At 36.8% G+C, this 23008-nt stretch overlaps 3 protein-coding genes across 3 annotated transcripts in view; 1 reads left to right on the top strand and 2 right to left on the bottom strand.

Moving 5' to 3' along the window:
* The window catches only part of LOC111432406 (translation factor GUF1 homolog, chloroplastic), a 36223-nt gene extending 21337 nt beyond the window's left edge, over positions 1-14886 (top strand). The window contains exons 7-22 of the mRNA XM_023069271.1: positions 868-912; positions 1607-1707; positions 2169-2265; positions 2454-2525; positions 6727-6881; positions 6989-7046; positions 8605-8685; positions 8804-8890; positions 10271-10342; positions 10426-10560; positions 10959-11032; positions 11615-11702; positions 12484-12561; positions 14291-14366; positions 14541-14581; positions 14678-14886. Coding sequence (XP_022925039.1) covers positions 868-912; positions 1607-1707; positions 2169-2265; positions 2454-2525; positions 6727-6881; positions 6989-7046; positions 8605-8685; positions 8804-8890; positions 10271-10342; positions 10426-10560; positions 10959-11032; positions 11615-11702; positions 12484-12561; positions 14291-14366; positions 14541-14581; positions 14678-14773 — 1356 coding nt within the window. The 3' untranslated portion in view covers positions 14774-14886. The remainder of the gene's footprint in view (positions 1-867; positions 913-1606; positions 1708-2168; positions 2266-2453; positions 2526-6726; positions 6882-6988; positions 7047-8604; positions 8686-8803; positions 8891-10270; positions 10343-10425; positions 10561-10958; positions 11033-11614; positions 11703-12483; positions 12562-14290; positions 14367-14540; positions 14582-14677) is intronic.
* Positions 14818-17550, bottom strand: LOC111432373 (G-type lectin S-receptor-like serine/threonine-protein kinase At5g35370). The gene has a single exon (XM_023069222.1). The coding sequence runs from the start codon at positions 17504-17506 to the stop codon at positions 14948-14950; it is 2559 nt and encodes an 852-aa protein (XP_022924990.1). The 5' UTR covers positions 17507-17550; the 3' UTR covers positions 14818-14947.
* A 1516-nt stretch (positions 17551-19066) lies between these two features.
* LOC111432503 (alcohol dehydrogenase) overlaps positions 19067-23008 on the bottom strand; it is a 5876-nt gene continuing 1934 nt past the window's right edge. The window contains exons 5-8 of the mRNA XM_023069420.1: positions 21827-22040; positions 20749-20890; positions 19909-20079; positions 19067-19493 (exon numbers count right to left, since the gene is read on the bottom strand). Coding sequence (XP_022925188.1) covers positions 19302-19493; positions 19909-20079; positions 20749-20890; positions 21827-22040 — 719 coding nt within the window. The 3' untranslated portion in view covers positions 19067-19301. The remainder of the gene's footprint in view (positions 19494-19908; positions 20080-20748; positions 20891-21826; positions 22041-23008) is intronic.

Raw genomic sequence — 23008 nt, 5'->3', positions numbered from 1 at the left:
CCCCCCCCCCCCCCCCCCCCCCCCTCTTCTTTGATGAAATGAAAAACAAATGAGAAGGTACAAATTCTTATTCGGAGATATGCTTTCACTGTGGCAAAGTGTCGATAGTGCCTCAAACTATGCCCTAGCTGGTAAATATTTGGATGCAAAATAACCATATTTATATTGACACCATGTGCCGCTCATTGTTTAGATTTAATTTTAGAGGATATCAGAATGATTGACCAATTTAAAAGGTGTCTTAAAAGGGCCATGACAGGTTTTCTGTATAGCCACTTGTATGTACTTAACATGATGAGGGAATTCACAAATCAACATGAATTCGAGAGACCAGCTGTTACTTGTTTCGCAACATCTTTTTTGACGCTATCAAGTATTCATAGAAATAAGGGCATTTGAGGAATATGTTTATTTCTGAAAATAGACAAACATATAAATGGGAAAAGGATCTGAGAGCGGCTGACTCCATTTTGATGCCATCCTTTTGGATCCAAAGAAAGTTCTTTGGGGAGATGAACAACATATAAGCTTCACTATTCTTAAGGACAAGTTTAGTACCAGTTCTACTCTAGCCATACTAGACTTTAACGTACCATTTGAAGTTGCAGTTCATGCATCTAGAGTTGGCATAAGTTGCGGTTCATGCATTTAAGGGTTCACTGTAATTTTATTTATTTATTTATAATACGAACTTGAGCCTTTGTCTGTTTATTCATTTGACTTGATTTGGCTGTTTAATTTAATAAAACGGTGAAAATAAAACAAGGGCTTAGAGAAAACTTGCGTAACGTTAAAAGTACTTACATTTACATTTATGTTTTTTCTAAAAAAAAAAATTAAGTTTATAATATTTCACGTTTATTGCAGATTGTGGGTCTTGATTGTAGTAATGCGATACAATGTTCAGCAAAGGTTAGTTTTCAGTATTTTCTTATTCATAGTTGCTCTTCTTGTCCAGTAAATGGCTGGTTACTCATGGAGACTATATATGCATGTGTTTATTTGATAAGAAATCAGAAAATTTCAATTCCATCAAATTGGACCTCAAACTTAGATAAGTATTGCAATCTTGATCTTAAACATCTAAGTTGTTGTAATTTTTATCTTCAGATAAGTTTCTGTGAAAGATTGTGATAAAAAGTATTCTTATATTCATTCCACGAACTATAACAAAACACATATGATTCATATTTTTAGAAAAATTAACATTAGAGCTTAATTTTTATTGAAATTTTGCGAGTTTTAGCAATGTTGTGAAAGTGGTTAATTTGTGCATTGATCAAACTTTATTTTGTGAAAAACTTTAGTTTATTGAAATTAATGATATTATGGATAATTTTAAACTTTTTTGTTACAATTGGCGAGTGAATCAACAAAAATTGAATAGAGGTTAAGAATTTGAACAATTGTCTAAGTTTAGGGTTCAATTTGATAGAATTGAAAGTACATGGAGAAATTTGATTCAACATGACAAGTTTAGAGCTAAAATTGAAAATTTCTTTTATTGTTGTTGTATTCTGACATTTGGATTCAGATAATTGAATAATCAATATTACTTACTTCAAGGAACCAATCTTTTTCTGATTTTTTTTTTTTTCTCCTGTAGGAGGGGATAGGTATAACTGAAATTTTAAATGCGATTGTTGAAAGGGTTCCTTCACCTCGTAATACTGCTGATAGGCCACTCAGAGCATTAATATTTGATAGGTATACAACTAGCTTAGTTATCTCTATATATGCTTATATTTAAATGACTCTTATTTACACTGAATATCTTCAATTTAAAAGTTCTGTCTTAGCAGCAAACCTGTTTTATAGTTGATGTCCCATATCTATTTTATTTTATTACTACTATTTTCTTTATAACTTAACAGAAAATTGCTTCCATGTTTGTATGTTTCTCTTAAAATCAGGCTAAAATTCAACAGTTAATAACTATATTGTAGTTTTACATTTTGTAACTTCTTTGGCTAGGGGTTTAGCTTGCCTACCCTATATATATATTTTGTAGTTTCGTATCTTCTATGAAATGAACTTTGTTTCTCATAAAAAATTAAAAATAAAAACTTTGCGCCGATTATATGCTTTGAGTTTATGGTTTTGCCATCAAAATCTTAATAATAATGAACTGAACAGATGTTGAATGAGGTTACCTTGCTTTTGTACAGTTATTATGATTCATATAGGGGTGTTATAGTTTACTTTCGAGTTGTTGATGGGAGAATAAAGAAAGGTGATAGAATATATTTCATGGCTAGTGGAAAGGTAAATTCTCTAGACACTCAATATTCTTTTTACCCTCATTTTATTTCTTACTTCTCTTCCCAACATTGAGAAGTTTGAATTTTTGCATTGTCTTAGCTGAAAGTGGATTAAGGTCTTTTATTTCTTGAAGCATTTTCTGTTCTTGAAGTTCCTTTTCCCTAATAAGTTTAATGCCACTTTATCCACAGGATTATTTTGCTGATGAAGTTGGAGTCTTATCTCCCAATCAGTTGGAAGTGGAGGAACTTTATGCTGGAGAGGTAAATGATTGATTGGGCAATTGTTTATATAGTTAAGTAAAAATGGGAACCTGTTAGTCTTTTGTCATTTTTATTATAATTATACGATATTTAGTTTAGGGCTTCCATGTATGCATATATGTATTAAACTGTAGACAAAGTAGAGTTATTTCTGCTATTTGCTCTCACATTAATGTAGTATCAAAGCACTAGAACTTTTCCTAGGGCAGTTAGGGCTTTGTGAACCATTAGGGGTTGGGATGTGAAACACAGCTTCAGTTTTTGTCACTACCCACTAGCCTACCCACCGATCAGCAAAAATCTAGAACATGAACCACAAACTCCCACAAGCAAGTCAAGAACAAACCTAGATGGGGTAATTGTGAGGAGGTTGCATTAATGATGAGTGGTAACTTGGGTTTTTGACCATTGGCTAGGATTTATTTATAGGTGTTGATACCATGAAGATTTAAAATATTTATTCATTATTTACTACTAAAGATTATGTCATGTTAAATTCAAAAAGTGAAAGTGCCGTTGGATTATGGTATCAGAGTGGAAAACAGGATTGTTTCGTGTTCTCCTTCTTACGAAACTGTGTGATGAAATCCAATGACACACTTTCCCAAGGTCTCGTTGGTACCAGCAAGGGTTCGAGAAATCCCGAGACCTTGGCCTTCTCAACTTTGTTTTGTTGGTAGATAAGGCATGTCTTCATGTATTACCTGATATCATCTTGCATGTTCAGCCAAAAGTATCTCTTCTTCAGTAAGGCGTAAGTTTGTTGCCTATCAGGGTGGCCAGCCCATAGCGTGTCATGACGTACATCAATTTCTTCCTCAAATCTCCTGCCCTTGGAACATATAACATGTTTCCTTTGGTCAGGAGTAAGTCCCCTTCGGCCCAAAATTTCTTGGTCTTCCCAGCTTTGGCTAACTTAATAACCGTTTTGGCCGAAGGGACTTTCTGAAATTGTTCTCATATGATTTCGCACATATCTATTGTACTTACATGATATGGGCTAACATGCACAGGGCCGCATGTTCTCCCTTCCGACCTTGGGCGTCGACAACTTGATTATTTTTTTCGGCTCTATGTTCAAACTTGAAGTTGAACTCGGCTAGTGACTCTTGCCATCACACTTGTTTGGAAGTAAATTTAAGTTGATCAAAGAAATGACAAACAACATTGTTGTCGGTCTTTACCACGAAGTGAGATCTCAGCAAATATTGTCTCTATGTTCGGAGACAATGGACGACTGCTAGCATTTCTTTCTTAGAGACAGTATACCTCCTCTCAGCATTGTTGAGCTTTTAGCAAATATTGTCTCTATGTTCGGAGACAATGGACGACCGCTAGCATTTCTTTCTTAAAGACAGTATACCTCCTCTCAGCATTGTTGAGCTTTTGGCTCTCATATGCAATGGGGTGTCCCTCTTGAATGAGAACGCCTGCAAGTGCGAAGTCTAATGCATCTACTTCTACTTCGAATGGTTTGGTAACGTCGACCAAGCTGAGGACAGGCCCCCTCGACATTGCTGCTTTCAAATCTTCCAATGCGCTCTAGCATTCCGCAGACCACTACCAGGGGTGGTCTTTTTCTTGTAGTTTCATTAGTGGGGCGGTTGGTCGTGAAAACCCTCCGATGGACTGTCGATAATAGTTGGCTAATCTTAGGAAGGATCACACATCAGTCATTGAATTGGGAATTTTCCATTCTTGGATGGCTTTGATCTTATCGTCATCCATGCTGATCTGCCACATCCGATGACATCTCCTAGGAAGTTGATACACTTTTGGGCGAGAGCACATTTTTCCTTCTTGACACGAAACAATCTTGGTTATCATCACACACCTTCTGCATAAATCCAAGTTAAAAGGGTGTGATCATCAATGAAGGTTATAATCCATTGCTTTCCACTATGAACCAAAATCAAAGGTCCCCATACTTCACTATGAATTAAATGAAAAGGAGTGGGATATACAACCTTCGCAATGAAAAACAGAACAATCAGTTCCTTCAAATAAATTTGGAAATAAATACTTTAAGTAGAAAAAATTGGGATGATGTAGCCTACGATGCCAAAACATTATAATTTCTTTAACGGAAAGAGAACTAACACTTTCAAGCCTTCAACTTTTATATGACTAGATAAAAGATTAACAAAGTAGTAGAGACCATCGAACATGCTAGGGCCAATCATCTCCACCGAGTCCTTATTTTGAAGGATGCAATGAGAGTCAAAAAAGGTAACACGACAATTAGCACCCCTGGATTTTGTTGACAAATAACAAATTACATCCTAATAGGAACATAAAGAACCCAATGTAAAGTAATGTATGAGGTCAATCTAATAGTTTGTTTTCGTTTTCCTGCAATAGCAGAGAAACTAACATCAACAATTTGAATTTTTTTCATTAAAGTGCTTAGGGAAGTATGATTCAAATAGTTCGTAGAAACTAGTCATGATCAAATGCTCCAAAAACTATAATCCACAGAGATGAGTTGAGACAAGAGAGAGCTCAAGGATAATTTCCTATTCGTGCCTAGGAAACATTAGGATAATTACCTATTTGTGCCTTTAGCAGTTTCATGATTTGATCAACTTGCTCTGTATTGAATGGGTTGGTGTCAACAACATTAGTGCTGAAAGAATGTTGATTGGTGCTCTTCTCACCTTGCTTAATACTTTTCCTGTTTGCGGGTATTGCATGAAGTTTCCAACACAGATCACCAGTAGTCACACCAAACACAAGGCTTTTTATGCGTCTTGTTTGATTTTTCAAAAGTCTTGACGGCAATAGCTTCAAAAACTGAAGAACTTTCAATTGAATCAGTGGGTTTCTTCTCAATCTTAACATTCTCTTCCTCGTGCAGTTTAGATTAAAATTCATGAGTAGTTGAGAGATTAGTTTTACCAAGTATTCTACCTCTAACCTCATTGAATTCAGCATTGAGGTCGTCCAGAAATATGTAAATACAACTATCCTCCACCAACTTTGTAGTGCTTTTGATCCTTTGTAGACTTCCATTCATACGTATCAAAGAGATCTAAGATATTGCAAAGTTCTTTTAGGGAGTGAAAGTACTGTGTCACTGAGTTACCTCCTTGTCGTATGTCACCCAATTTGAGGTTCAACACGTGACCGATTGCCAAAATGTGAATACATCTGAGTCACCCTATCCCATAGTTTTTTTTACAATAAAGTAACATATATAGTTATAACTAATATCGTCTACCGTGGAATTGACTAGCCAAGTCATAGCCATGGAGTTTTTCAGCATCCCATCCGGCAAACAAAGGATCATAGTTGGCAGGCGCTACTTTATCTCTGGTATGGTAACCAATCTGTCCTTTTCCACGAGTATACATCCGGACACTTTGGGACCAATGAAGAAAGTTATCCCCATTAAGCGAATGGTGGTAATTTGGATAGAAGGTGTGTTGGAATGGATGCAATTATCTGAGACCACTTTAGCAATCAAAAACTTTTTTTCTGACATGGTTGAAAATCAACAATTTTCAAAGCTGGACAAAAAACATAAGCCAAACCCACAAATAATAGTAGCCAAAAAATGAGGGTAAATTGACGTGACATGTTGGCTAAGTACTGACAGAGCATGCCTTTTCGACGATTGTTGCGAACACGTATGCAGAAGAACCTTGAATTTGGGTTCTTGCATGCAATGAGTAACGCAAGGTCATGATGCCCAAGGGTAGACAGTGCTGGGTAAACACGGGTGACTTGCAGTAGCAACGATTGCTAGGATGGGATTAGTTTTAGGGTTTCCAGCTCTGACACCGTAGGTAAATTATCAAAAGATAGAATATTTTCTGTATATTTTATCATGAGAAGGTGTTATTAAGTAGAAGAAACACCCATCTAAAAATAAAGAAATAAATTTCCAGAAATATAATACAATCAATACCGATCAACTATACCAACACTTTCATTTCTAAATCCTTTCTAATAAAGATTTAGTGTTGGATTCTTGGAGAATTCTCTCCTTAGTCTCCTTAGTCTCTTTAGCCTACACCAGAAAGGCTAAAAAAAGAAAAACTTATCTACTCAACTCCTACCCTGAACTTTGGGGATCGAAGAATAAACTGTGGAAGATATTATAATCTAACTTTCCTGATGAGCTGTTTACAAAGATGTCCCAACTTTGACACTCATTTTCAACACTATTCTTCTATTTTCTTGCCCTGTTCATTTTCAGGTTGGCTATCTTTCAGCTTCTATAAGATCAGTAGCTGATGCAAGAGTTGGGGACACCATTACTCACTTTAGTAGAAAGGCCGAAGACTCACTACCTGGATATGAGGAAGCCACTCCAATGGTATTCTGTGGCCTTTTTCCAGTTGATGCAGACCAGTATTGATCCTTGCTCATGCTAATTTATTTACCATATTCTAAAAATTTACAACGTAATGATCTGTTTGCTTCTGCTTAACTTAAACTTTTGTGCTCTACTTTTTCAGGTTTCCAGAATTACGTGATGCTCTTGAAAAGCTGCAACTTAATGATGCCGCGTTGAAGGTTATTGAAGGATTAATTCTCTTTTATATATTTCAATTTTGACTCTTTTATACATCTACATTACAAATACTTTGCCTCACTTTAGTTCTTCTGTTATGGACAGTTTTGTTTACTACAACATAAAACTAGTCTTAATGTTTGAGTTCTATCATTTAAAAGGTTTCAGTTTAGTCCCTTTTATTTTAATATTTTTAATTGCACCCCTTTTATTCATGGGCGTTAAATGTGATTGATGGTAGATTTACGGTTCATTATACTTTTTGAGTTGGCAAAATCTTGGATAAGGAGTATAGTCTTTATGATAGGAAAAGTTAATTTTTTTCCAACTTCTTACAGAAAGTATCTTCATATGTTGTTCTATGAAGGAAAAAACTCCCCTTCTAAGAAGTTCTTTAGTATGTCCTCGTTTTTTTATAGTTAAAATATTATTACTATTATATATTTACTATTATTGAAACTAGCAATTTTTCTCTCAAATTCTTCATTCACCCTTCATTATCTTCATTGTTGTGGAGTTGGGGAATAGGTTCAATTGTTGCCTTGTTTGAAGAGTTCTTGATTGAAGTTCTACTAATAGAGATTCCTCAGAAAGGTTACTCATTGTAAGGTCCCTTGCATTAAGAGTTTCTGGTGGTTAAGAAACATTTAATGCATTGATGGTGGGGTTCTTGGGAGTTGAATTATTTAAATCTGTTACGCTGGAATACGGTGGAAAATCCTTTATCGGTATTTCTTTACATGACTCTTCATCTTAATAGATCAATTAAGGCTTAAGTTTAAATTGCTCAACAATTGAATTTCATTGAGTCAGGACAAGATTTTTTCCAATCATGAGACCTGCTTTACATGGTTAAATCAAAGAGAAAATGTAGAAACTGGAAAACATTACACTCGAGAATTGACTGGTTCAGATTCTTCCATCCGAGAAACTTTTAGCTGATATTTTGACAAGTGGTTAAATGTAGCATTCATTCGTAGAATCATATGGAAATAGATACAAATCATATGAAGTTTAGCGTTGATGGAAAACCAGTTTTTTTATTTTATTTTATTTTAGTTAGCTCAACTACCTAATGGTCATTTGGACAAGTGAAAAATAGTGAACGGACTTCGGGAGAAACTTATTCAAAACTCATGGTGGCCACCTTCATAGTAGACTAAAATACTGAGTTTTCTGATAATTGTCAGATAGTTGTTTCATGAGTTGAGTTAAGATATGTAGATGGTTCAAACATTCATGAACACGGAAAGAAAAAAGGAGAAAGAAAAAAAGTTTGTCTGGTTAAAGGAAGAAATAGACTGCCTTATATTTTAAGAAATTATGCAGTGATCTTTGAGCATACGTGTTTGCATCCTTTTCATGTGATTTTTACTTTTCGTGCATTTCATCTGATTTTCCTTTCTTCGTTGGCGTATGTTTTGCTATAATTTTCCACTACCCTTCCTCAGCTATTTTAATCATTTATGTCGACTCCATTCCATATTGTTTGCAATCTGTGTGATTGCAACCTCTATCTAATATGAATTTTGACCATTTTGGCACTCTAACTTCATACAGTTTGAGCCTGAAACATCAAGTGCAATGGGTTTTGGCTTCAGATGTGGTTTCTTAGGTCTTCTCCACATGGAAATCGTCCAGGTTCTTTTTCCTTGTTTTCATAAAGAAATTTGTTGGCTTCATAGTCGTTACTATGTACTAACAGCATTGAAACAAACGTTAAAAACAAAATTTTCTTATAAATGCCTCTGTTATACAGGAAAGACTTGAAAGAGAATACAACCTGAGCCTGATAACTACAGCTCCAAGTGTTGTATATAGAGTTAACTGTGTAAACGGTGAAACTGTAATTTCTCCTCTATCCTTAGACTTATGCTTCATTATCATATGGTAGCAAGAAGAATGAAAATAGTATACATTTACTACTTGCTGTAATTATGAATCTAGAGTGACGTGTGATTTCAATAGTTCTCTGCAGCGGTGTTTAAAGAACTTGATGACCCAATTAATTCTATTAGCCAAACCCAAAAGCTTTGGTTAGTTCATGAATTCTAAAATTAGTTTGATTGAATCAATCCAAATCTGTTAATTTTTTAAAAAAATGAAATAAAATAAAAATAAAAAATCTTTCTTTTTAATTATCTAATCACTTGTACCAAAGATTGAACATCATATCCTTACTGTAGGTTTCCTTATGAATAAGTGGTTAAATAATTAATAATCTGTATACAAGTAAAAAATGAAAAATATGGAAGGTTATTAGTTCCGGGAATTAGCATAGCCATGTGGTTATTTTAGGGAATACAAAGTATGTGCTCCAACAATGAAAGGAAGGGTTTGAAAAATTGATGAAGTAAAATAAAGAGGCTCATTATCTTATAACACACTCCCTCAAGTTGTGTCTTGTATATTGATTAACTGAAACTTGGATCTCAATTCTTCAAATATAATCCTGGGCAGGGCCTTCATGAAAATTCTAGCCATCTATTGCGCAGAGTGTGTAAAAATTAGAGGGATGATTTTCCCTTCTACTCTTTCTTTATTAGTGTCTGTCTATCTCCGCATGTTTAGTATGACGATGCTTAACTAAATGCTTGGCTATCATATAGTTGCTTGCGTATCAAAGAGGTTTTAGAAATTCAAATCCTTTACCCTTTTGGATTTGGCATAAAGGCTATGGAACCCATTTTCTGATTTATACTATGCAACGAGGAGAATAGTGACATATTCATGAGCAGGGGTGAGATTACCAACAAGAATCACTGGGTTCATAAGGACGAAAAGAAACCTTTAAAAAAGGGGTGGGGAGAGGACATGGAAAAGATAATGAAAATTTTAATCCAACAGGTGACTAATTGATCTAAGGAAATACATTTTATAAAATAATTTGATGAGAAATGAGTTTTGGTTAAAGAGTTAAATTAAATTTTTTGTTTATTATTATTTGTTTACAGTGGCATTTTAGTGGTGCTTGTTGACCACTGATCTTTGCATCATCTTTTAATTCATTGAGCACTTGAATATGTTATGTAATTAGAAATGAAGATTCAATGTAGAATTATTGATGCTCCTGCCCCCTTCAATCTTTTTGTTCATTGAATGCCATTATGCATATGCGCGTATGTGTGTGTGAATATCATAGGATGGGATAAATAATACCTTCTTTGGAAGTTGAACTTTGTGTTAATCTCATGCTAACGTTATAACAAAATTCTCATTTCTGAAGGTTGAATGCTCAAATCCATCTTTGCTTCCTGAACCTGGAAAAAGAAGGTCAATTGAGGAGCCGTTTGTCAAGGTCAACTTTTGTGCTTCGAAGCCTTAGAATATCTATCTAATATATCAAGTAATATAATGTGTTATTTTTGTTCCTAATCATAGATTGAGATGCTTACGCCAAAGGAGTATATTGGACCCCTGATGGAGTTGGCCCAAGAAAGAAGAGGAGAATTTCAAGAAATGAAATTTATAACCGAAATTAGAGCATCAATCACCTATGCCCTACCACTAGCAGAAGTAAGTTTGTCTCACTTCAATGCTGAACGCCGATGCTGTATTTTATGCGATGTTAGCCATTGTTGAACTTATGAAATGTTGGTTGGTAATGATTTCATCTGATTGCCTTCTTATATGAGCTGGTTAGTTGATACAAGTTAGTTAGCTGATATAGAAACAACATTAAAGGTAAACTTAAAGTGGAAAGACAAAAGCTGAGAATTAAACCTAACATCCTTGAAAAAAGACTTGAAAAGGAAAAGAAAATGAAAGTTTTATAATCTGACTTTAATTAAAAGAGATTTTAAATGTCGACATTTATAAGCTTCATATTCTCAAATCTCAACATCTATGAACTTCCAATATTTTGTTTTATTTTTGTGGTGAGTATTGATACATATTTCCTCCCTTCCCCTCAGATGGTTGGTGATTTCTTTGACCAACTAAAATCCAGAAGCAAAGGTTATGCAAGCATGGAATACTCTTTTACTGGGTAAAACACTAAATCGTTCATGTACACTTTTCTTTAATAGAGTGGATTTGATTTTTGAGGATGATGCAATCAGTGTCACTCTTGCTGCATTTTTTCTTTTTGTAGAGAAGCTTTTCTATTACTAAATAAGGATCTCACATATAAGCATCCTTGGTGGATATGTCCACATTGTCAATTATGGGGACAAAATCATGTTATTATTTTGTACTGAATTGAAAACGGTTAAAGTGAGATGAACAAGGAATGAAATAATTGTAACTGAGATGGACGAGAAGGAATAGAAGAGGCGCATTCATATATATATGAGGGGCCAGAGATGGGCGTAAAGTAACGGACTCATTTGTCATCAACCCTTCCCTCATGCAGGATGTCATATGTTTAACACTCCCCTCAACACCTATCTTCGAACACAAACTGGATGTTTTTTGAATTTTTGAGATAGGATTTCAAAATAAATAGTATAAATTCGAGGAAAATCACAAGTATAAAGAAAATGTGTCAAAAATTTTAGTAGTTTTTGTTTCTTGGTTGTTAAAGATGTGCTTCTAACTTTTCGTATTAAAATTGCATAATGACTTTCAGATATAGAGAAAGTGAGTTGATAAAACTGGACATTCAGATAAATGGTGACCGAGTGGAACCTTTGGCAACAATCGTGCACAACAATAAGGTAATATTTATAACAAGAATACTTGCTATCATTCGAGAAATAATTTTTTTGTTACTCATTAAAAACCAAAAATAAAATCATATAATCTGGTATCAATTTCGAGCATGTATTGGTTATTACTCTGGATAGGAATAGTTAGCTTCTACCTTCCTGGTTTCTCTCTTCATAAAGTAGTGTTTTTCTTTGGATGAGTAGGAACTTATGTAATGCTAAACTTGATGCATAATTAGTTAGTTATTGTCCTGCTGTCTGTTTTCTTCTGTTAGTTGGTGGATCAAAGTCGTCTGGCTCTTAAAAAAGTCTTAGGGTACTAGAAGGTCGATGGAGATATTTGAGAGTATCTCCTTTCTATCCTCCTTACTCTTTCTTATTTCTGATTTTGTCCCTTTTGTTCCCTCTGCCGCTTCCATATTTCACACTTCTCTTCATTTCGTTCTAAATAAATAAGCTACTTGGTGAGGACTAATCTGTACTCTTACCAAGTGCTGGTATATATATATTTATTGGCGAACAACGCCTATAATTTGGGCTTGGAACTTTTTGAGTCAGGACGTTCCTTGACTTCCCCCGGGTAGGTATAGCATTTCTTCCTTTTCTGGTCCAAAGACAATGAAATTTCAAAGCAACGCTTCAATAGACTTTATTTTGTCTTATATAGTTTTGACATAGGCACTATGCGAGTGTCTTTTGTCAGTCCGCTGATTGAGCAAACGCTTCATTACTTATTCTGGCTTAGACCAACTTGCTATGCTTTGAAGCTGACAAGAAATACCATTTTCAGGCATATTCCGTTGGAAGAGCTTTGACTCAGAAGCTGAAGGAGCTGATACCGCGACAAATGTTTAAAGTACCTATTCAGGTAAAATTAATATTTCCTTTCTTGACACATGATAATATTTGTGATTGACATTAACAGTTACATAGCTTTATTATGTATTTTCTTGGTCCAAATGTTTTGAATTTCTGCCACTTGAAGGTACCAATAGATTATTTATTTTTTGTTTTCTAAGAAAAGACTTGCATTATTTTTTAGAAAACATTACAAATATCAACCAAATAAAACAAAGAAGATGCACATTGTTTACTTTTTTTTTTTTGTTTTTCCAAAGATAATATTCCCCACTTTCTTTTATCCCCTCTCCAAGAAAAGTGTAAGTTATATTGATTGCAGATGTAATTAAATTTACCGTAACTTATCACATTAAGCTTTTGGGTTGTATAAGAGCAAGAGGTCTTATATTCGAACTCTTATAAATAAAGTCATTTTCTCCTTCGTCAATACGGATTTCCATTTGTTGGACTTTATACAAATAATCTAAAAGGGAGGAGGGGGTTAAAGTATTCATATGATTAAATTTACCATAACTCATCAGTTTAAGCTTTTGGGTTGAGTTGTGATGGATGAACTCGAACTTTTTTCCATTTTTTCCCTTCTTTTTTTTTTTTTTTTTCTTTTAACGAAACTAGCATTTTTCTTTAAGATATTGATAAAATACAAAGAATTAGGAAGCTGCACAAATGCTCTACGTTTAGTCTGTATTAAAGAAGAATGAGTGAAGTAATTACAAAAGTATTTAGATTTTTAGCCCACAGACAGGAGCAGATAATCTTGTCCCAAAGCTGGTTCATGGGACTTTCTGCTCTAGAGAAAATGCGGTCATTCCTCTCCATCCAAAGGACCGACAAGTAGGCTGCACAGGCTAGAAGCTAAAGCTCCAAATTCTGAAACAGAAAAGGCATTCTGCAAAAGATTTGGCGCAAGACTGGGATAATGAAAAAAATTCCCCACCCATTGAAGGCTAAAACCTGCAAGAATATTATTCCATAGGAGCGTAGGGGATAGAAACAACAAATGATTGGGGTCGTTGCTTGCCGTTTTACAACGGCTACGCCCATAGGGCCTAGGGCCATGTGGGGCCGGGAGGTGCCTCAACTGGACTCTATCTGCTGTATAAGATCAAATCACTAGGGTCTTCACTTTACTGCCTCTTTTACTCATGCCCCTTGCTCTTTTGCACATGCTTCTCCCACTCTTTCGTGCCCCATATTTGCTAATTCATTACTAGTTTAGACAACATCAACAAGCTGATAAAGCAATTGTAAAAGCTATGTTTGTCAACGAAGTAGTTCCTGGTACTCGAGTAAGGGACCCCTGCTACGGTTGTGGGGCCCAAAAATTCCTCCTTTAAATTTATGCCTGATTAGCTGTCTCCATGGGATTCTTATCTAAGGAAACATGTTAGGTCTTTTGATAGCCCTCTCTTAGCCTGATGTTACTGTCGAAAGATATTAGTGTAAACTAAAACACCTTCAAACTTTTCCTCTTTCATTAGTATAGCTAAATATGAATAGGATGACTCAACGGGTCGAAAAGTCGTTTGTAAAAAAAAACTTGTGCACATGTATCTTTGAAGTTTCTATATAGCTGGAAAAGCCAGCTCCGCATAGCTCCAATCTGATTGTCATGTGTACCAGACTGAAATCACCCTCTCTTTGATTTCTTGATAATTCTTTTTTTTCTTATCTTTTCTTTTCTTTTCATGGGAAACGTCTGTTTCCATTTTTTTTTTTTTTTCCTGACATGGCAGGCGTGTATTGGCTCTAAAGTTATTGCTAGTGAAACTATATCTGCTATTAGAAAGGATGTCCTTGCCAAATGCTACGGTGAGAAACTCTTCTTGCAGCGACAGGATATCTTTTTTTATTTGTTATTTCTATTTTTGGATCAACTTTTATCACTTTCTCTTATGTTCGAGGGTCACTGCTTATCAATATCATAAAAGTTCGACATTATTAGAGGGCAGCTGGTAAAATTTCTCGTTTGTGCTTTGTTTCTAGGTGGAGACATTACAAGAAAGAAGAAATTGCTTAGAAAACAGGTGTGTTATTTTGACATGGATAGACGATGAGATGAGAATTGGCTATTCTTTTGCCAATTTTCCTTTGCATTTACACTGAAAATTTCTAAGCTGTAGGCTGAAGGAAAGAAGAGGATGAAAGCGATTGGAAGAGTTGATGTACCCCAGGAAGCTTTTATGGCTGTTTTGAAGCTTGAAAAAGAGGTTTTGTAATATGATCCTTGAAATCTTATTTGTCTATCAACTATTGTATATAATTTTCAAGTGACCCATATGACAAAATATGATAGGAAAGAAAGACATATATGTTGCATATGTTGACAAAATATGATAGGAAAGAAAGACATACACAAAGGGTGAATCTAAGACGCTACGCTGTTGCCATCTTTATCGGGGACCAGAAAGTTGGTGGGACGAAAGGTGAGAGGAAGCAGTACGATGGCTATTACTCTTGTGGTTGCCAAGAATAGGATGAGGCTGTGTTGTTGTTGTTGTGGCTGACACCAATGCTCTCCACAACGCAGATTGATTTTGGGGAGTCAGGTTTGAGGGCTCACTGAATTTGCTGCCATATAGGTATAAGAAGTTGAGAGACTCTAGAATTGGGTTAGCGTTAGCCACCGCCACCGCCACCCCTCCTTCCAACATCCCCACAACATTGGCCATAGTTGGCCTCAGAGCCGGGTCCTCATGCACACAGCATAGCCCCACTCGTACAAGCATCTCAACCTCCTCACCCCTCACCCTCCCTTCCAACCTCGGGTCCGCCAACTCCAAGTACCTTCCACCCATCATATGCATTTCCAAAGCAACCAAAGGGAAGTATTCCCCATCCTTCTCCTCAAAGGAGCAGTTCTTCTTCCCCCTAACAATCTCCAACAACACCATGCCATAGCTGTAAACATCCGTCTTATCAGAGATGGCCGAACTCGTCAGCCACTCCGGTGCCAGATATCCTCGAGTTCCTCTTAAGGTTGTGAACCGCCCTGACTGTTCTGGAGTGAGAAGCTTGGAGAGGCCGAAATCCGAGATCTTGACCCCCAAACTCTGGCTCAAAAGTATGTTCTCTGGCTTCACATCACAATGGATGATCTTGTGATCACACCCACTATGCAAGTAAGCAAGCCCTCTAGCAGTCCCCAATGCTATTTCTAACCTTTCCCTCCACTCCAACACAGGGCCATCCCCAAACAGAGCCTTATCCAACGACCCTCTATTCATATACTCCAAAACTAAAAGCTTTTGCCTCCCTTCCACGCAAAACCCTTTCAATCTCACCAAATTTACATGATGAATATTCCCAATCACAGCAATCTCTGCACAAAAATTCACCCTCCCCTGCGCTCCTTGGCTTGATATCTTCTTCACTGCCACAACACTTTTGTCTGGAAGAGTTCCTTTGAAAACCGTACCAAACCCGCCACTCCCTATTTGGGTTTTGAAATTGTCAGTTGCAGTCACAATCTCGTCGTAGCCGTACCGGACTGGTAACCCCGGAATCAACGTCATATCCAGTTCCATCGACGAAGAAGACTCCGACCGCTGCAGTGTCGCCAACACCCTCAATCTTCGAAAACAGAGTAGGACACCAATTGCAATCACAAGAAAGATTGCTGATGAAGGAATCAATATCAGACCCACCAGTGGAATCCTTTTCCGACTCTTTCCTTCAGAAATGGGAGTCATTTGGAGAGTTTTTATGTATCCGACACGACTTCTCTTAGCAGACATAACGGAACCAATCTTGTCCCAAATAAGAAAACAAGAAGAGGAAGAATCTTCATAAAAAATCCCCAAACATGAACAATTCCTGGAGCACAAATCCTTACAGGATTGCAAGTCACCACCATGATTTTCAGGTTCCATGAAGTTATTAGCAAAATAATCAACACCATCAGTTAGTCTCAAATACGAAAAGCTCGAATTCAACTCCCCTGCAACATTGGCCTTACTAACATTACCACAAGGAGAAGCAAGAGAAACGGATGAATCAGCAGGGACACAACCGTTTTTGTTCTGTGAATCTCCTGTGAAACTGGGAGGACAAGAACATGTTCCAGAAGAACAGAGCCCTAACTTCCCGCAAGGTGTCGGAAGTTGACAATTCTCCGACGGACCCACAAATTCATCGACAAAACCCCCATTCACAAAGCTCGTGATTTTGAATCTCCCATCAAACCCAAGTCTCCCAAATCTAAAAAGCTCCCCCAAATTGGAATTCAAGCTGAGATGCATCACAACCGTTGATCCATCTGATGCAAAGAGATAAAACCCAGAGCCATTAATGGCCAAGAAGGAAACCGGAGAGTAAGAATGTCTAAAGGCCTTCAAATCCATGGACAATTTCCAGAAAGTCAACTGATTCCACTGCAGCAACAAATCGTCATCAGTAAGGAGAAGCCGAAACGACATGTCGTCGTCCTCAGTGGTAGCCGGAAACAGGGGATTTCGAACTGGAAGGCGCTGTCCGACAAGGATGGTGTCAGTTGGAACATCAAAGCTCTGCCAGAGGGTAACATTGGCGTGGTCTAGAAGGAGGAGGTTGCCGGAGTCGAGGAGGTGCATGGCGGCGACAGGGGAGGGAAGAGGCGGAGTGGACCAGACGAGGGCGCCGGAGTCGTCGTCGGAGAGGGAGAGGCCGGCGGGGGAGAGAGTGAGAGGGCTGGAAATGGAAACGGGATTGTAGGGATTGGCGGACCAAATGATGGTGTCGGAAACGACATGGGTGATGAGGAAGAAGTAGTTAGAGGAGTCGGATTTAGAATTGGTGATTGAGGCAGTGAAAGTGTTGTTGAGAGAAGCTAAGAAGGTGCCGGAGTCGTCTATGAACTTGAAATTGGAGGCTGTGAAATTGGGGTAAACGGCGTGAAAGGCTAAAGGGGCGGAAGAGAGGAAGGTGAAGAAAGGGAAGAGAAGGGAGAAGGCAAGGAATGGAGCAAATCCCATGCAGTGCTTTGCTTTGCTTTGATTTGAAGGAGGGAGAACAGATGGTTTGTGCTTCTATTTTTTTTTTTTTTTTGTTGGTTTTCCTTTTAGGTTTCAAATTTTGAGGCATTATTGGAGAAAGGAGTAAGAGAGGAGAGCTGTGTTTCCTTTTCTTGGGTAATATAATAAATGCTTTGGAGACTCCACTATCCAAAAATACACACTTTCCTCCCTCCCTCTTTGGTTTATGTTCTTGACTTTTTGTTCTTCTTTTTTTCCCCTTTTCTCCCTAATTTATTTTAAAATCCAAGTTTTTTACAAAACAAATACTAGGATGTTGATGCTTGATTTTGGGTGGACTTTGTTCTCGTTGAATCGAAGCTAGAGGTGGCTAGATTGGTGTAGTACTATGTACAACACAGGTTAGCAATCACATACCAATCCGAGCAGTGTTTCCAACAAAAAGAAAGAACAAAATGGGGTTAAGGGTGAGGGCTTAGGTATGTTTATGGGTATGTGAATGAGTTTCTTTTTTTATGTTGAATGTGGTGAGTGGGTCCTAATTTTGATTAGAAATTGAGCGCAAGCAACAACCGTCATGAACCTATTTAATTGAACGGTTGAACCAATGGGGTCAATACTTGACTACATGTATTGCTTTTCCAGAAATAAAAACTAGTTAAAACATAATAAAATATAACACTATTACGAACCGACTTTATTAAGCTGTTTCAACTTTCACGTGTTTACAAGAGAAAACCGGTTTTAATTAAGTTTTATTTATTTATTTGAAGACCGATTCCAATTTCCAACCCAAGTTTTTGGATGTTTGTTGATTCAATCAATTTTGTAGGATTAAATAATTCATTGCTCAATAATTATTTTGATAAACTTGGTCGGCTGACATATGCAGCCCACTCAAGTTTTAGGCTTTAGATCCGATTTAATTTTGAATATACTCAAAATTTTAATTTCATTTAAGTCTCTTTATTTATATATATATATATATATATATTTTAAATATTTAGTTTAGTTACTCATTTTTTATTTTTAAAATAATTTATTTTGATTATCTTGATTTTACACGAGAGATATCAATTTAACATTAGAAGTTCACTCGAAGCGAAGAAAGAATCTTTATCAATAGGGAATGGGGAAGGAGCGGAAAAGATTTCTCTCGTCCCTATCTCCAACCTTAACCTCCCCACCCCTCCCCACTTGTGTGTGTGTATACAGAAAAAAATTATGCAAAGATTCAGGTGAATTCTCGGCTTCAACCTAGAAAATAAAATAAGAGGCATGGGATAGTGGGGACTTTTCCATACCCATTCCCATAATGAGGACGGAAATGCCTTTATTTGTTTTCTTTTTTTCTCAAAAGAAGAAAATAAAAGAAAAAACAAATGTCCTAATTTTCTACTCGGATATGGATTTGGTTAGGTTTGCCATATATGAGAAAAAATAAAAAAGTCAACGCCTTCCCCTTTTCATCCATTTCGCCAAAGTCGTACAAACACAGTTTCTACCCTTGGAAGTGAATTCGTTTATTCTCTCTTTTTCTTGCTCTGTTTTCCCTGTGGAAGCACTACTGGTTTTGTTATTCAAGGAACTAAAATAAACTAAACATACATCGATGAATTTTAACCCGGGACGATCATGATTTTACCAAACCAAAGTTCAGAGGGCACAAGAGAAACCAAAAAAAAAAAAAAAAAAGCTTATCTCATAATATTTATTTGTGTGTCACATAAACTAAAAGGTGCTGATTTGGGGCAGTGAAGGGACTGGGGGGCAACCTCTACAACAGCTCGAGGGATTAGGCGACCTCTATAACAGCTCGACCGATGATTTTTCCCTCGTTGAGATCTTGAAATGCCTCATTTGCCTCCTCGAACTTGTATTTTCGAGAAACCATGTCGTTAAGATTGAAAATTCCCGATTCTGCCAACTTAATCACCTTGGGCAGATCCTGCCTTGCCCTTCCTCCATAAGACCCAACCACTTGTATCTGCATCATCAATTCACATCCCCACTTGAATCACACACATTATTAACAAATTCGGCTCATATTGTGCTTAAAAAAGAGGCAAAAACATCCAGCTCATGAAGCCTTCTTAAACATTTTTAGTGACAGTATCAATGTTAGTGACAACTGAAGCTACACACGAATTCAATTGGAGAAGTAGAAAACTGGCATCGAAGAAACGTGCATGAATGCCATCTCAGGGAGAGAACATAACGATAACGACCTAGGCCCACCGCTAGCAAATATTGTCCTCTATGGGCTTTCCCTTTCAGGCTTCCCCTTAGGGCTTTAAAACACGTCTGCTAGGAAAAAGTTTCCACACCCTTGTAAAGGGTGTTTCATTCTCCTCCCCAACCAACGTGGGATATCACAATAACCAAAAGAAGAAAAGGCTAACCTTTCTACGAACAAGGCGGTTAATATCAACCTCGCCTACAGATCCGTGTTTGGCAAGACCAATCATTACAGCTTTACCTCCATCCCTCACACTTTGAGTACACTGCATGAATGTCTGTGGCCTTCCCAATGCCTCCACAGCAATGTCCACCCCCTTTCCTCCTGTTATTTCCTGTCAGCACCTCACATACTTACATTGCAGCAATATGGAATCACAAAAAATGCCCCTCCAGATGCATACATAAAAACAGTACTTTAACTGCTGGGAACACAACTTATGTACTTATATGGCATACAACCAAATATTGCATTTGTTGTGACAGTTGTAAGTCAAACAACCAAACTAATAAAGTAACTCGAGAAACCATCAAGCCAAACTCCTACAAAGCTACAAAAACTGAATCGAGCTTTGGCCTAAAGCATTCGCCCAGCAGCTTTGAACAAGATCTCTCTGATAGATGACTCAACCAAAAGATCTTCAAGCATATTTCCATGAAGTATCCCTCCCAAAGTTTGAATAATAAACTTTTTTTTTTTTTTTTATAAAAACACAAAATTTGAATAACATGAAGTACTGAGACGCAGGAAAACCATGACACAAATAATTTAAAGCATGAGATTAAGTAAAAGAAAATTCACACATTGAATGCAAAAAAAAAAAAAAAAATCATCTCAATCTAACACAGTGCCCACACATACACACACACGCAAAAACAAATAGACGCAATAACTATAACAAAAATAATGAATATATGAACATGACTCCATCTACCGTGCATACTATAGTGGCATCCAATGATCCATGATACGTAGGATAACTCCTAAAGAATGAAGTACATACTTTGATCTTTTCAATTGCATCTTCTTTAAGAGAATTAACGGCATGTGTAGCACCACTTGTCTTCGCTTTTAGCAGTTTGTCATCCTGAACATCAACGGCAATAATATGAGAAGCACCAAATGCCCTTGCTATCTGCAAGCAACTGGAGAAATATAATGTTACAAAAATATATATAATAATAATAATAAACAAATAAAGATACACCAGATTGGAAATTATGAACACTTTCAGACTACATGCTCCTAATATGCTGTTTGAATGCCATATCTTTATAATTTAGGCGATGAATGCTCTGATTTTCACCAAAATTCCCATCATTCAATTTGTTTCCTTCATCAGTTTTAGATTCTTTCTTCTTCTTTTTTCCCTATATTTTTTAGGTACTGTTTTGAGCAATCTCAAGCTACTACTCAAGCTACTAACATTTTTTTTATTTTCGTAAATAATATTTGAAAGATATATTCGAGAAAAAACTAAAAAATTTATTGTAGAATCAAATTTCTCAAATATCTGGAAACATTAAAGATAGTAGGGAGATTGATCAAATCAATGAGTGATTTAATATGGTTAAAACAAACGAGAGATCGCTACAAGAAATCAATTGATTGTGAATGGAATTCATACGATGCAGTTGTGGATGGATGTCCATGCCGGCTTTTATAGTCAACTCATGTGTTTTATTTATTTTGAATTATTGAATATTTTGTGTATTTGAAACACATTCCCAACATCTTTGTATCTTTTGTTTTGTTTTGTTTTTTTTTTTTGGGTGGATAGGGGGGGGGGGTAAGAAACCAAACTTTTAATGAGAAAAATGAAAGAATAAATAAGGGGAAAAAAACAAGCCCGACAAAACAATCGTCCCAAGAGCTATCGAAAGGAACTTTGATCTAACAAAATCAAGCCAAGTCCATAGATAACTTGGCATTAGAATGAATATCCACACAAACAATTAGATATTCATCAAATTCACTTGGCATTAGAATGAATATCCACACAAACAATTAGACATTCATCAAATTGTAAAACACGACTTGGAAATACGAAGTGGAAGCTGATGGAAGATATAGTTGTTTACCTTGAACCGACACCTCCAATCCCAATAATAGCAATAGAATCCCCTGGGCGCACTTTGGCTGCATGGGCCATTGCACCATAAGCAGTAAAAACTGCACATCCTAGAATCGCCGACTCCGCGTATGGTACCGATTTTGGTAAAACTGCCACTCCATTGGCTGGAGTGACACAATATTCAGCAAGGCCTCCCATACTGTACATGAATATGGGTTTTCCTACACAAATTACACTCCTCTTCAGTTCAAACAGTGACATTCAATTGTATGCAGATTATGAAACCCCCAACTCAGAAAAGAAAAGAAAAGAAAAAGAAAAAGAAAAAAAAATCAAAGACTACAATGAAATTGAAATAACCATCAAAATCACAAGAAACTGTGGGAGTACTGGTGAGGTGTAGGTTGGGAATATTAATAGGATATTAGTAAAGGTATAGTAGTAATTAGATAAGGGTGTCTTGGTTATATATATGGAAGGTAGGGTTCTTAAAAAGGGATGATTTTAGTGGGATTATCCACATTGGAACTTGGGTGAGAGAGAGAGCTCTCTCAAGACTCTATTTATAACGTAATTGTCTTTGATATTGTTATTGTCTTGTTTTCTTCATGCTCGGGTACCTAATAGAAACATATATAAATTTCTCACACAGAAGAGAAAAATGTAAGAGATATGTAGGAGGAAAAACTAAGAATAAGAGAAAAATCACCCATAGAAACTAAAAACAAGAAAGATGTTGCATCCCTATTAATCAATCAAGTTCAGTGCGATCCTTAACAAGCATATGCATTTTCTGGATAAAGTCCCAATAGTCCAGGAACAGGAGTTGGCTTCTATATACAGTTGCCAAAACAATATTCTAACTTAACTATGCAACAATAAGTTATTTCATGGGTAACTGGAACGGCCCAAGCCCACCGCTAGCAGATATTGTTCTCTTTGGGCTTTCCCTTTCAGGCTTCCCCTCAAGGTTTTTACAATGTGTCTACTCGGGAGAGGTTTCCATATTTATAAAGGATGATTCGTTCGCCTCCCCAACCAATGTGGGATCTCACAATCCACCACCCTTCGGGGCCAGCGTCCTTGCTGGCACTCATTCCCTTCTCCAATCAATGTGGGACCCCCCCCCCCCCCCCCCCCCCCCCCCCCCCCCCCCCCCCCCCCCCCCCCCCCCCCCCCCCCCCCCCCC

The sequence above is a fragment of the Cucurbita moschata genome, unplaced genomic scaffold (genome assembly GCF_002738365.1).
Source record: "Cucurbita moschata cultivar Rifu unplaced genomic scaffold, Cmos_1.0 Cmo_Scf00038, whole genome shotgun sequence".
NCBI classification, from domain to species: Eukaryota; Viridiplantae; Streptophyta; class Magnoliopsida; order Cucurbitales; family Cucurbitaceae; genus Cucurbita; species Cucurbita moschata.
This window is presented reverse-complemented; position numbering and strand designations above follow the sequence as displayed.

What these genes read in the sequence shown, in the direction of transcription:
- LOC111432373 (XM_023069222.1), bottom strand. Translation starts at nt 17,506, where the DNA reads ATGGGATTTGCTCCATTCCTTGCCTTCTCCCTTCTCTTCCCTTTCTTC.